Source organism: Rhodamnia argentea, chromosome 1, assembly GCF_020921035.1.
Source record: "Rhodamnia argentea isolate NSW1041297 chromosome 1, ASM2092103v1, whole genome shotgun sequence".
Lineage (NCBI taxonomy): Eukaryota > Viridiplantae > Streptophyta > Magnoliopsida > Myrtales > Myrtaceae > Rhodamnia > Rhodamnia argentea.
This window is the reverse complement of record NC_063150.1, coordinates 27,601,813-27,614,542: the sequence shown is the minus strand read 5'-3', so window position 1 is coordinate 27,614,542 and position 12,730 is coordinate 27,601,813. Positions and strand designations below refer to the sequence as shown.

The 12,730-nt window shown below is 40.0% G+C and overlaps 1 protein-coding gene and 1 non-coding gene across 6 annotated transcripts; both read left to right on the top strand.

Moving 5' to 3' along the window:
* Positions 1-900: 900 nt before the first annotated feature.
* On the top strand, positions 901-1,096 carry LOC115732635. Its single transcript, XR_004014406.2, has one exon. It is a non-coding gene; the product is annotated as a U2 spliceosomal RNA (small nuclear RNA).
* Positions 1,097-2,067: 971 nt separating this feature from the next.
* On the top strand, positions 2,068-12,175 carry LOC115728836 (isoleucine--tRNA ligase, chloroplastic/mitochondrial). 5 transcript variants are annotated; one of them, XR_007196707.1, is made up of 23 exons: positions 2,069-2,499; positions 2,864-3,062; positions 3,235-3,389; positions 3,468-3,569; positions 4,109-4,178; positions 4,297-4,409; positions 4,578-4,646; positions 5,472-5,579; positions 5,875-6,025; positions 6,534-6,765; positions 6,986-7,272; positions 7,370-7,506; positions 7,620-7,767; positions 8,394-8,525; positions 9,150-9,278; positions 9,486-9,613; positions 9,688-9,852; positions 9,996-10,121; positions 10,376-10,449; positions 10,668-10,917; positions 11,076-11,255; positions 11,692-11,998; positions 12,072-12,175. XR_007196707.1 is itself a non-coding variant. In XM_048271363.1 (22 exons), the coding sequence occupies exons 1-22, from the start codon at positions 2,470-2,472 to the stop codon at positions 11,929-11,931; spliced, it is 3,225 nt and encodes a 1,074-aa protein (XP_048127320.1). In that variant the 5' UTR covers positions 2,069-2,469; the 3' UTR covers positions 11,932-12,175. The 5 variants fall into 5 exon arrangements, 3 of the variants coding, with proteins under 3 accessions (XP_048127327.1, XP_048127320.1, XP_048127325.1); XM_048271363.1 differs by having other exon boundaries at positions 11,692-12,175; XR_007196708.1 differs by lacking the exons at positions 10,376-10,449; positions 11,692-11,998; positions 12,072-12,175 and having other exon boundaries at positions 2,068-2,499; positions 11,076-11,217.
* Positions 12,176-12,730: the final 555 nt, after the last annotated feature.

Here is a 12,730-nt window from a genome sequence, read left to right as displayed (position 1 = left end):
CAACTGCACTTAGCTAGGTTAGTTAAGAATTATGCTTGGATTGTCCACCAGATTTGGTGGTGCTCATGACCGGCTTCATGACATAATTCAAGCCCTTTTATCAAATTTCTGAGAGAATGAATCAGAAAACCAAAAAAGGGTTAAATGAGATCGAGAATATTTCCAAATTTTTTGGACCATGGATGGGATCTCTTTACCAGGAAAGTGTGAGACAAAGGCAAACTTAGGATCTTAGAAAAGCTGTTCCAGAATTTTCAACAGTGACTGTGGGGCGAGTGGGTGAGGCTAGAGGTGGCCAAATGGACCAGTGGGCCCGGAACCGGCCCGAATATTGGGCCACGGTTCCAACCTGAAAATTCGAACCGGCCCTTTTAGCAGATTTCTGCATTCCGACCCGATTTTTATAAAAAAAAAAATAAGGAAGGAGGTTAGGTGAAAAGAGCAATTGGGCTTTTGAACCATGGATGGATCTCTTTACCAGGAAAAGCTGTTCGACAAACCCGAACTTAGGAACTTAGAAAAGCTGTTCCAGAATTTTCGAACCGGTGGTTCCGTGGAACCGGCCACCTCTAGGTGAGGCAATTGGGGCTTTTATCAGGAAGGAACATAAATCAGGAGGAGCAACAAAAAACTCTGCTCGATTCGTGCAATCCCAGGGGAGGTGGGGGATTCATGAACTTAGCAGGGCAGCAAATCATCCCCTCGGCAAATTCTTGTTCTGCGCCTGAGCAACAGGTGTGAAGAAACACCTCCCCGAACACTACCAAAAAACCCATTGAGAGTCCTCACTTGAGCGTGCGCGACATCGATAGAGAGCTTTGATGAGTCCCACATCGGCTGTAGACAAGGCTAACAAGCGGGACGCTGGTTTAAGATGCGAGCGACGAAATGGGCAAAAGCATACCTTTCTCGGCCTTTTGGCTAAGATCAAGTGTAGTATCTGTTCTTATCAGTTTAATATCTGATACGTGGGCCATCGGTCCACATGATATTAAATTAATTTTTCGAGGGGGAGGGCCCATCACAGTAGCTTGCTGCTGGGGCTCTCGAGCGTCGCCTTGGCGTTGCACTGCTGCCTCGGCCTGGCGCACCCCACCAAACCTGAGTTTAAATTTTGAGTGGGCTAAGTAATGACGTGTTTTAGGGCCCATAGCCCATGCGAGTGTTATTAGGCGTAGGTCTGCTGGGATTTCCATCGGGAAGTAGCTTTCTGACTACAAAAAGAAATACTAACGAAAAAGAAGTGGACGTCAGATGGTTTGTTTTCTATTCTGTTTTGCGTTTAATTTTGGGCTGCTCTTAATGACTTAGTATTCGTGAAATATTGGATATAGTAATGTTATACACTGCAATTAACGTACTTGTTAATTGAGCCACGATTTCATTTCGGCTTTTGTTGTAAGGTCTCGATTAAGCGGTTAGTATTCAGCGCCAATGACTATGTGCATTTTGTAGCTAAATCTCGTCTCGTCATGCAATTTTCAGTCATGGGCTTTGATTTACGTGTATAGTTATGGGCTTTGATTTATGTGTACGCCAAATCAGGACGAAGGAAAAATCGAATACTTTTATCTATAAATACTATATATTTGACTCCATCTATAAATCGATTTTCTTCTTTATGAGTTCGAGTCTAAGTAGATTTTTTTTGTTTTTTTTTTTTTTGAAGTAGTGGGTAGTGATTGACTTTAAAATTAGCCATTGAAAAAGTTATTTGACGAGAAAAATAATTTAAATTGGCGAAAAAAAAAGAAGAGGTTTTTTTTTTTTCCAAAGAGTGTAAATTCTAGAGAAGCTTGTATATGATTTTCTACTAAGTTAATAATTATAAATTTCGCCAATAGGCAATGCAGTCTTTGCCGATGTGGATACGTTGAGGTTCGACTTTCACACTCTGAAAAATAGCATAGTAACAAAATTAGAAAAAAGAGAGTTAGAAATAGGATAAAAAAAAATTGAAGTTTTTTTGCGCTCCGAAAAGTGGCATAGTAAAAAAATTAGAAAAACGAGGGTTAGAAATAGCACAAATAAAAAACAAAGTAAATTTTTAAGTTTTTAGGCCTCGATATTGTCGCTGATGAAATCAATCTTCAAAAATCTTTTACAAAAATCAAAGACAACATAGGAGCCTTTATGAGAAATTTCAAAACTTTGGAGGGGTCAAAGTTGGAATACAACAAAAACCAAAGAACTATATGAGAAAGAAGAGAAACCAAGGACACAAAACCGAAGGCTGTCCTGTGGCGTCCGAATCTCTGAGGTTCGAGTTCAGTTTTATGTTTTATCCCTTCCCCGACTCAATAACAAGACAACCATTACCGCTTCGATGCTTTAGAAGCGCTCGTTCCTCAACAGTGAAGTGATTCGACTCAATTCAAGTGAGTCCAAGAGCCCAACCTGAAATGTCACTCTTCTAGTCTGCTTCGCCTTTCAAATTCTCCGCTTTATCCATTCTGAGAGAAGCCCAACATGGTCGTGATTCATGCTTCTCCTTACAAGGTCCGTCCTTTCTTTGTTGCTCGTGCGAATTGCTTGGTATGTCTTGAGTTTGCGGCATTCGGCTTTTGTACGAAGTGGCTGGAGATGTTGCAAAATGGCTACTTTAGGTGAAATTGTTGGAGGGATTCAGTTTTTTTTGGCTCTCTGAGATGGGTTCAATTGGTTTTCATTGAATTTTCCATTTTGGTGATGAAGTTTTCTTCTTTTAGTGCTATTGAGACTAACGCACGTATCATTTATTGGCCTATCGCGAGTTGCCGGTGGCATCTGAGTTTTGCTTCAACTGTTGAGCTTGAGCGATTGGGTCCACTGTTTGATGGCGTTCCCGTTGTTACGGCTGACAAAGGCTGTTGTGCATCTTCAGGTTCTCACTCAAAGGACTTGCAGTTGTTTGGGGAAGACGACTTCAGTCAACAACTTATTTTACTCGAGGAGAAGCTCTTCTCTCAATGATTTTTTGTTGTTGGGCAGGATTAGATTTTGTAGTTTTTCGAGTACCGAGGTGCCTTCGTCGAAACGGAGGTCTCGAGGGCCAGTTATGGCAGCCAAGAAAGCTGCTGAAGGTACTTGGAGCATTTTAATGTTGTGGGATTGATTCTCAGAAATCATTTTGAATACTTGGTTTGTGATATGCAGCCTTTGCACGAGTTTTGCATGATTGTTTAGTTGTGCTATGATTGAGTTCTGCGATACAACTCCAAGTTATGATTATTCTTCCTCGATGAACATTCTTAGGGGGTAAGCAAGATGAGGGCAAATACAAGCACACGGTCGATCTACCTAAGACAAGTTTTGGGATGAGAGCAAATTCTTCTGTTAGAGAGCCAGAAATACAGAAATTGTGGGACGAAAACCAGGTGTTCGAAAGGATTGTCAGCAGAAACAGTGGGGTGGGTTCTATACTTCCTCTTGTTTTCCCCTCTCTTTTCTGTTATCTACTTATTAGCTTGCCTTTCCTTGCTGATTAGGAAAATTTTGTGCTTCATGATGGTCCCCCCTACGCAAATGGTGACCTGCATATGGGTCATGCCCTAAATAAGATTTTGAAGGACATAATAAACCGATATAAGGTACGTTCCATCTCTTCACAAACTTATTTTGCATCTTCTAAATTGATCTGTTGTCCTTATTCTTTTTTGTTTATATTGCATTAGCATGATGCTTTGCTTTAAAACTGGAACTAAACAGTTATAGCTCTGGTAGCTGTAATTGCTAGCCCTGGATTCAAAATTCGACTTACATAGCCTTACTCAAAGTCTGTCAAATTTTAAATTTTATGAGATTTATATACCCAGTCAGGTTTGGGTTATGTAGAGACCCATCTGTGAAGATCACAGTGATATTAAGAGGGATTCTCTGACAAAGCATTTCATTTGGCTTGTTAACTAGTCTTATTATCTGGTCAATGAGTACTTTATCGTATAAGATGGTTCAGCATAATGGATGAGATCATTTTTAGTGCAAGGACATGTTGGTCTTATCTCAAGATAAAAAAAGAACAACCTTGCACGTTCCGTTGCTTTTAGTTAACACATAATGTTCAAAGATCCTGTATTTCTGTTCCAATAGAACTTGAGATGATTTTACTTTTTTTTGTTTTCTTTGTCAGCTTCTTCAGAATTATAAAGTACACTATGTTCCTGGTTGGGATTGCCATGGCCTGCCAATTGAACTAAAAGGCATGTACTTGTAAACTTATTTCTGTATACTGCAGTAATATGTTGTGCACAACCTTGTATTTGTGCATGAGACATACTTCTAATTAGTGACACACATTCATTTATACCTTCATCGTAGTTCTACAGTCATTAGACCAGGATGCCAGGAAAGATCTCACTCCAATGAAGTTGAGGGAAAAGGCAGCAAAATTTGCCAAGTCCACTGTTAAAACTCAGATGGCATCATTCAAGGTCTGAAACCATACGCTCAATCCCTGCTTAATTCTCGTCGTGATTGTTCATCCATTATCCCATGGAACTAGTTTAATTTTCGATGGAAAGGAGCCACTTTTACGTAAGGAAATTGCACATTGGTGGGAGGAGCTTGTTCGTAAAATGTATTTTATGTCATATTTGCAGAGATATGGGGTGTGGGCTGCCTGGAATAACCCTTACCTAACTCTTGATCCAGAGTACGAAGCTTCTCAGGTTGATAATCAGACTGAATCTTTGTCCGTTTCTGTTGCCAAATTTCTTTGATCTTTTTGATCTTCTGTATCCTTTTGCTAGGATAGATTTTTTGTATTTTTTTGCTTAATCTGCATTTCCCACTTTGTAGACGGATTTTGCCAATCCTACTTATCCACCAGTTTGTGCCTGTGAAGGAGTTCTCGACACTTCTAGATGCAGATGCCACCATGCCATTGATTCTTTGGCTGGGACACGTTTTATGCTTAACACTGAGGTTGAACTTAAAGGCTAGGGGCAGACTGCGCTTGAGAGAACCTATGTTTGTCTCCAAGTCCTAAATAGATTTGTATGATGATAAGTAATTGTTTTGTTCAATCCTCGCTTTGGTTTTTCACTTATTGATGATAAGGCTAATAAATAAAGTCCATCGACTAATTTTTATGTAGATATCACTCCATATTATGCTGATAAGTCTGTATTCCTAGCCCTCTAGTGGGATATTTGTATCCTGTAGTCATCTTTATAGTCATGATTCATGGTTGGTGTGACCACTGAGAGGCAAGTTTGATTGAAACATCTAGATCGGTGTGTACTGCTGAGCTGACACACTGCAATTTGACACAACATGTTAATTACTGAGACCACCGGTGTTTTGGAAGCCCTCTGCTACCCGCTTGATATGATTGTAGTTACAATCTCTGACTTGCAACATTTACCTGGAAAATGAAAGGAAAAAATATGCTGATTCCTATGGCAATATTTTCAAAAATGCATTGGATAAGCTAATTAATCGCCTCTATGATTCAGAGCTAATAAAGGCTTTTTGCATTCCCTTGCTGCTAGATTGAAGTCTTTGGCCAAATGGCCCTTCAAGGTTACATTTATAGAGGCAGGAAACCAGTCCATTGGAGCCCATCCTCACGTACTGCTCTTGCGGAGGCCGAGTTGGAGGTGAAAACTCTCTCTCTCACTCTGCGTGCATGTGTTGCATGTTGCACACAGGCACAAGCATGGAGTATGGATGTATCTACAGTTTCCTTGAACCCTCATGTCTATAGGTAGTGATGTGATGGTTTAGCATTACTCTTTGGTGTTATCTATCACATATTATACTTTGTTATTAGCAAACAGCGGTCCGATATTCTATCTATTTATTCATAGTAGTTGTTCATGATCAAATGGACTCTACCACCTACATAATATGTTTCTGAGACAGCTCTGTGGCTAAACTGGAAAATATTTGCAGTATCCGGAAGGGCATGTCTCTAGAAGTATTTATGCCATTTTCAAGTTAGTCAATGCCACACCGTCATCCAGTAGCTTAATGAGTGAATTCCTTCCTGATCTGGGCTTGGCTATCTGGACGACAACTCCATGGACAATTCCAGCCAATGCAGGTATCCTCAGTGCATTCTGTAATGAATCTTAAGGTGCTGAAAGGGAGTGATGAGGACTTCTTGGAGTTGTGTAGATTCATAGTTGGTGTTAATTTCAATGTGGTGATTGCTTGAATTCACTTATTTGATGTCAGGTATATGTAAATCAATTTAGATTTCACACGGTGGGAGAGAAGGGGGCGAAGAGGGGGTTTGGGGTGGGGGGAGGAAATTGAATTGCTCGGCTACATATGGGTCTTAGTAATTTGACCAGTTCAGACAGCACTACCGTGACAAGGGGGTTTGTGATAACCTTCAACTCTCAGGATCACCTTCGTCATTCTTTGTGATTGTTTAATAAAAAGTTGATGATTTGCTTCACCACAGTATGTTCTGAAATTGTTTTGGCATTCTTATTCTACAAATGTCAAATTAAAGTCAACTTTTACTGCCATCAATAGTTCCCTGGGTTTTACACCATTTCTGCATTGGTTGGTAAACATTGCTGAATGCTTCTTGTTCTTTGCAGCGGTTGCTGTGAATGGTAAACTTCAATATGCTATAGTCGAAGTGCATTCCCCTCCAGGAGACATTCCTGTACCTAAGGAAGATAAAAGACACAGACTTGGACAGGTTCTGAACGGAGACAAGAGGCCTTTTCTTGTTGTGGCATCGGATCTTGTGCCAGCATTAGCAGTGAAATGGGGTGTGAAGCTCTCCGTGAAGAAAATTCTACTGGGTTCTGATCTTGAAAACTGCAGGTTGTTGAACGATGATGTCTTGAATTGGACATAGTTCATCTTAGTATTTTAAAGTCTTGAAATCCAAGGGAGTGCCAATCATTTCAGCTTCATATTTAGGTTATAAGTTTGAAGGATTAATATCATAGATAATGGAACATAATCTATAAAGTGTGTCCATTGTTTATTTGGTAATAGTTTCATGAATCTGTTGACACAGTATATCTTAATGTGGATGCAGTTATATCCATCCCATAGATAAGAGGGAGTGCCCAGTTGTCATTGGAGGAGAATATATCACAACGGAATCCGGAACTGGACTGGTCCATACAGCTCCGGGTCATGGTCAAGAAGATTATGTCACTGGCCTGAAATATGGACTTCCCATTCTTTCCCCCGTAGGAGATGATGGGAAGTTCACTGAAGAAGCTGGACAATTTGGTGGACTTGATGTACTTGGGGATGGTAATACTGCTGTTGTGAACTACTTGGATGGACAGTCATCCATTCTCATGGAAGAATCATATCGTAAGTGACATTGCTTCACAATATGGTGATTTCTAATTCTAATTTGGAAACTTCGCAAAGGACACTATTAATTCGGATATTGCTTTTTTTCGTGCAGAACACAAATATCCATATGATTGGCGAACAAAAAAACCTACTATATTTAGGGCGACTGAACAGTGGTTTGCTTCAGTGGAAGGGTTTCGTCAGGCTGCTATGGATGCAATTGGGCACGTCAAGTGGATTCCACCTCAGGTAGCGATCCTAGAGGGTTCTTTCTTCATGACTATTCTTATGTTTGTATCGCTTTGAAATAAGGTCAACTTGTGCACTGCTAACTTATTGCCTTTTGACTGGTACTCTGTCAGGCTGAGAACAGAATTTCAGCAATGACTTCTAGCCGCTCGGATTGGTGCATTTCTCGGCAAAGGACATGGGGTGTACCCATTCCAGTCTTTTACCATAAACAAACTATGGAACCTCTAATGAATGAAGAGACTATTAATCATATTAAATGTAAGTGTTGAAACATGCCCCATATTGCTTGACAACGGGTCCTAAATACTCTTTATATTCATGTGGTCTCTTTCCACTTATTATCTTAAGCTTTTGGATTGGACTTTCTAACATGGTATTAGAGCCAGTGCTATCCCTTTCGCGAATGTGTGTGGTAAAATTCCATGTGAATGTGCGTAGTCAAAATTAATTCTACGTGCCGCTCGTTATCCGACTTGCACATGAGAGGGGGTGTTGAAACATGTCCCTTATTGCTTGACAATGGGTCCTAAATATTCTTTATATTCATGTGGTCTCCCTCTATCTATCAGCTTAAGCTTTTGGGTTGGACTTTCTAACAGTAAGGAACTATGAAAGTGACAACATTAGGATTGCGTACTAATGTTGTATTCACCTTCCAATTGTTATGCCAAGACTGACGGTTCCTTCTGCCAATGCATTTATGTCTTCTTTAACATTAGGATCTCTCTCTCTTTCTTTATATGTTAATGCCTGATTTTGTTTATTAGGATTGCGTACTAATGTTGTATTCACCTTCCAATTGTTATGCCAAGACTGACGGTTCCTTCTGCCAATGCATTTATGTCTTCTTTAACTTTGGTTAATGAGACAAACTGTGATTGCAGCCATAATAGCCCAAAGGGGTAGTGATGCGTGGTGGTATATGAAAGTAGAGGATCTACTTCCTGAAAGATATCGTGATAAAGCATCGGACTATGAGAAGGGCACTGATACAATGGATGTTTGGTTTGACTCGGGTAATATGCTTGTGACATGATGATCTTTCTTTTTTCTTTTCACTCTGTTAAAAATCTGAGTGCATTGAGTTAGAAGTGGGGGATTCAAGTTTTGGTTGATTCATGAAGTGATAGGCAACTTTAACCTTTGTTGTTGGACGCTAAACACGTCTTTTCCATGGAGGAACCTTCAGCAATTATGATACATTTACCTTGTGGTTCTGATGTACTGTTAGTGGCAGAGTAAGATCACTGAGAGGTTGATCATAATACAGTAGACTATACTGCAATAAAAAGCGTAATGGTCACTCTGGTTTTGACTAGGGTTGGTTGTTTACATATATGGGTGATAAACTTACCGTTCTCTAATTGTTCCCGGACATAATAGAGGTAATGTCTGGGAAGATTCTGATCGAATTATGGTAGTTTGTAGTAGCTTCTGAAGCATTATCCGGCGAAGTAGTGTTGTAATTGAACTGAAATTCTTTTACGCGTCCCTTAGCATTCATGGATGTCTCTTATTTATCCAGAGAATCACTAAACCAGTATCCTTTTTTCGTGCTGTATCTTCAACTTAGAAACGCTACATTCGATGTAGAATACTACTCCACATGAGCAAGCTTTGTCCCTTGTATTCTTTTTCAGGCTCTTCATGGGCTGCTGTACTGGGAAAAAGAGCGGGCCTTAACTTCCCTGCAGACTTGTACCTTGAGGGTACAGATCAGCATCGTGGCTGGTTTCAGAGTTCCTTACTAACAAGTATTGCTACAAAAGGTAATGAACATGGACTTTCATTCTTGCAATGTACTTTAAGTTTCTTGTATCTTGGCTTCTATATGCATTCAATTACATAATTTATGTGCTTCCATTGAGAAGTTAGACGACAGGTTTTTTTCGTGCTACTAGTTCCCAATGATACCCTCTTTTGAATTCTGTCGAGGACATTAAGCCCATCCAAATTACTTTTTTGTACATGTACAGGAAGGGCTCCATACAAGGGTGTCATAACTCATGGGTTTGTGCTCGATGAGAGAGGTTTAAAGATGAGCAAATCCTTGGGTAACGTTGTAGACCCGTACACTGTGATCGAAGGAGGGAAAAACCAAAAGGTTCGTCTCTGAAGTCTTTTCCTGGATATGCCTGTCATTTTCTGTTGAGCTAAAAGTTTGATCTCTGTTGGCAGGAAGCACCTGGATATGGAGCAGACGTTCTGAGGTTGTGGGTTTCTAGTGTAGATTACACAGGAGATGTGATGGTTGGTCCTCAAATTCTACGCCAAATGTCTGACATTTATAGAAAGCTGCGAGGGACATTGAGATACCTATTAGGGAATCTGCATGATTGGAAGGTTTGTCTCAATCTTGTTATGTCATCGGATATATAGTATATCATCAGGTCGGAATAGGAAGATCTTTTTGGCTTATTCGAAGAGCATTTATCTCCTTCTATGAGCTGTTTCTATTTTCTCAAGCTGAATTGTGTCATTGGCAGGCTGAAGATGCTGTTTCTTACCAAGAACTTCCGATGATTGACCAGCATGCATTATATCAGCTTGAAAATGTTGTGAAGAACATTGAAGAGAGTTATGAGAATTATCAGTTCTTCAAAATTTTCCAGGTTTCTTTCTTATCGAGCTACATTTATATCATAGTTATGTCATTGGGAGTCTACTTTAGATTCTTAATCATATTTTCTTTTGCTTAAACTTCAGATTGATGCATCTTTTTTATTAGTTTGATATGCCTTTGACATTGCGAAAGCGTAAAAACTACTAGAATGAGTAATAAATGCCTAAGGATGTCAATTCATCCTTTGTGCTGTGTCAACATTTTCGATTATTTATTTAATATCTTGGATTTTCTTTTTCTCAGATCATCCAGCGGTTTGTAATTGTTGACCTATCGAACTTTTATTTTGATGTTGCCAAGGATCGACTTTATGTTGGGTAACCTCCTACTCTTTTTATGTAAGAAAGATTCCAGCACTTAGCCTAATGTATTCCTGTTTCCTTCCACCTTCCTAAATAATGGTGCTTATTTTAGTTTGATTCATACGAAGGATGTCATGCTTTTGGCAATGTGAAGTTCAGTAGTTTCATTTATACCGTATGTTTAGCTTTTGAAGGTTGCAAATTACTTTATTTCTAAGTAGTTAAGTCTACAGGGGCATGGAGAGTTTTACGAGGAGAAGTTGTCAGACAGTTCTTGCAGAGCATCTGCTTTCACTTGTGAGGGTTATTGCACCTATATTGCCTCACTTAGCAGAGGATGCGTGGCAGAACCTTCCGTTCCCATACACCAATGAAGGTGGTTCTGTTGCCAAATTTGTTTTTGATTCTAGATGGCCTACCGCACATGAAAGATGGCTTGCTTTGTCGCCTGAAGAAGTCAATTTTTGGGCAGAAATTCTTGAGGTAATACGGTTTTATCCAAATAAGACGTGTTTCTGTGAATATTCGTACTTTCTGGGGAGAGGAAGGAATATTACTACCCCAAATAGGATGTTTTTTAAGATGTCCACCTAGAGGTTCTTCAGTTGTTCCTCTGATATTATTCTGCATCCAATCTCCAGCTAAGGACAGAGGTAAATAAGGTTCTGGAAGTTGCTCGGGGTGGCAAATTGATTGGTTCGAGCTTAGAGGCAAAAGTTCTTTTACATACCTCCGATGCAAATCTTGCCTCCCTATTATGCAAAATGAGCGCAGCCACGAACGATGCAGACAACTTGCATCGCATCTTCATAACTTCTCAGGTATGCTTTACTCTGTCATTCATTCTTAACTCTGATATCGACGATTTATGGGTCAAGTGCCCCAATTTCGGTGTTCAACTTCCATTTTATTGGCAAATGCGCAACTTAGTTTTCTATGCAATTAAAAAAGTGAGAGATGCTTATTTGTATATATGATAATTCGCGGATGTGGTAATTTGGTTTATCCCGTTGCTGTCGAAACTACCAAGCATTTTTCCAAACCCATCAGGTGGTGTAATTATGTCAATGGAGTGTTTTGTGGGTCGTTTCCTTTGCGCATGAAGTCTTAAAGGTTCTCTGCCCTCATCATTTCTTGATCTGATGCTTATTTGGGATAAAAATTGCTCGACTAACGGTGCATAAGTACACTATCCCTGTATCGAAGAAACTTGAGCCGTCATCCACACTCAGGGTAACGTACATTTTGCACATACAGGCGGAGGTAATTCCGTCTCTGGAGGATGAACTGACAGCTGACGTTCCTTACTCTGGAGAGTGCGAGATCAACGGCAAGAAAGTCTGGATCGGTGCCTCCAAAGCAGAGGGATCCAAATGCGAGAGATGTTGGAACTACTCGCCCAAAGTGGGTTCTTTCCCCGAGCACCCGACGCTCTGCAGCCGATGCTACACTGTCGTGGCCATTCAATCGCCTCGTGCCGTAGCAGCAGTCAGCTGAGGCATCGTTCCAAAACAAGAGGCCGTAACTGTCCCTCGGAACTGCAATTGTTGCTCATCTCTGGTCGCATCTTCGGCTACTTTTTGATCTGGTATGATCCGTCTAGCATGCTCTGGCACGGTAGGGTCGTTATCTCTTCATATTCATGCAGTAAAGCATTAGGTTTTCGTCTTTCTGAAGGTGCTGATTGCCCTGTAGAAGTCTCCAATTTGGTAAAGTGTACACTAGAAAAAAAAAAAGAAAGTGGTGATGCCCTCACAAAGGTTTGAGATTTACCATTTTTTTTGCCTCATAAAGAGGCTAATAATGTTAGCTTTTGAAACAAATTTGACATTTTAAAGAATAGTATGTTTTAGGACCTTGTAAATGTACTATTATGCTATGATTCAAGTCTTTTGTATTCGAACTCTTTGAGCTAGTTATAAAGATCGCTTGTTCCGACATCAAAAAAAAAAAAAAAGTACTTTATGCAACGCAAGACGATTATTTCGGGGCCATCATAACTCCAACGATCTTTTCTGCTTTGATACCGAATTGACGCATTCGAAATGATGACACGAATATTATGGATCAAACAAAGAAAAAAAGAGAGAGAGGATGAAATGGAAATGATCAAATTACGATCTTTTAACAATTCTAGATTTCAATTTGGAAAAAGCCAGCTGTGAGCAACAAAAGAACGAAAAGACGAGGAAGTTCCCAAAAGCTTAATAACGCTTTTTCCTTTGAAGGTACATCTCCCCAATCCATTTGCAGCCGAAATGTTTGACGCTGACTTCCATATATTTTTCTGTGTGCT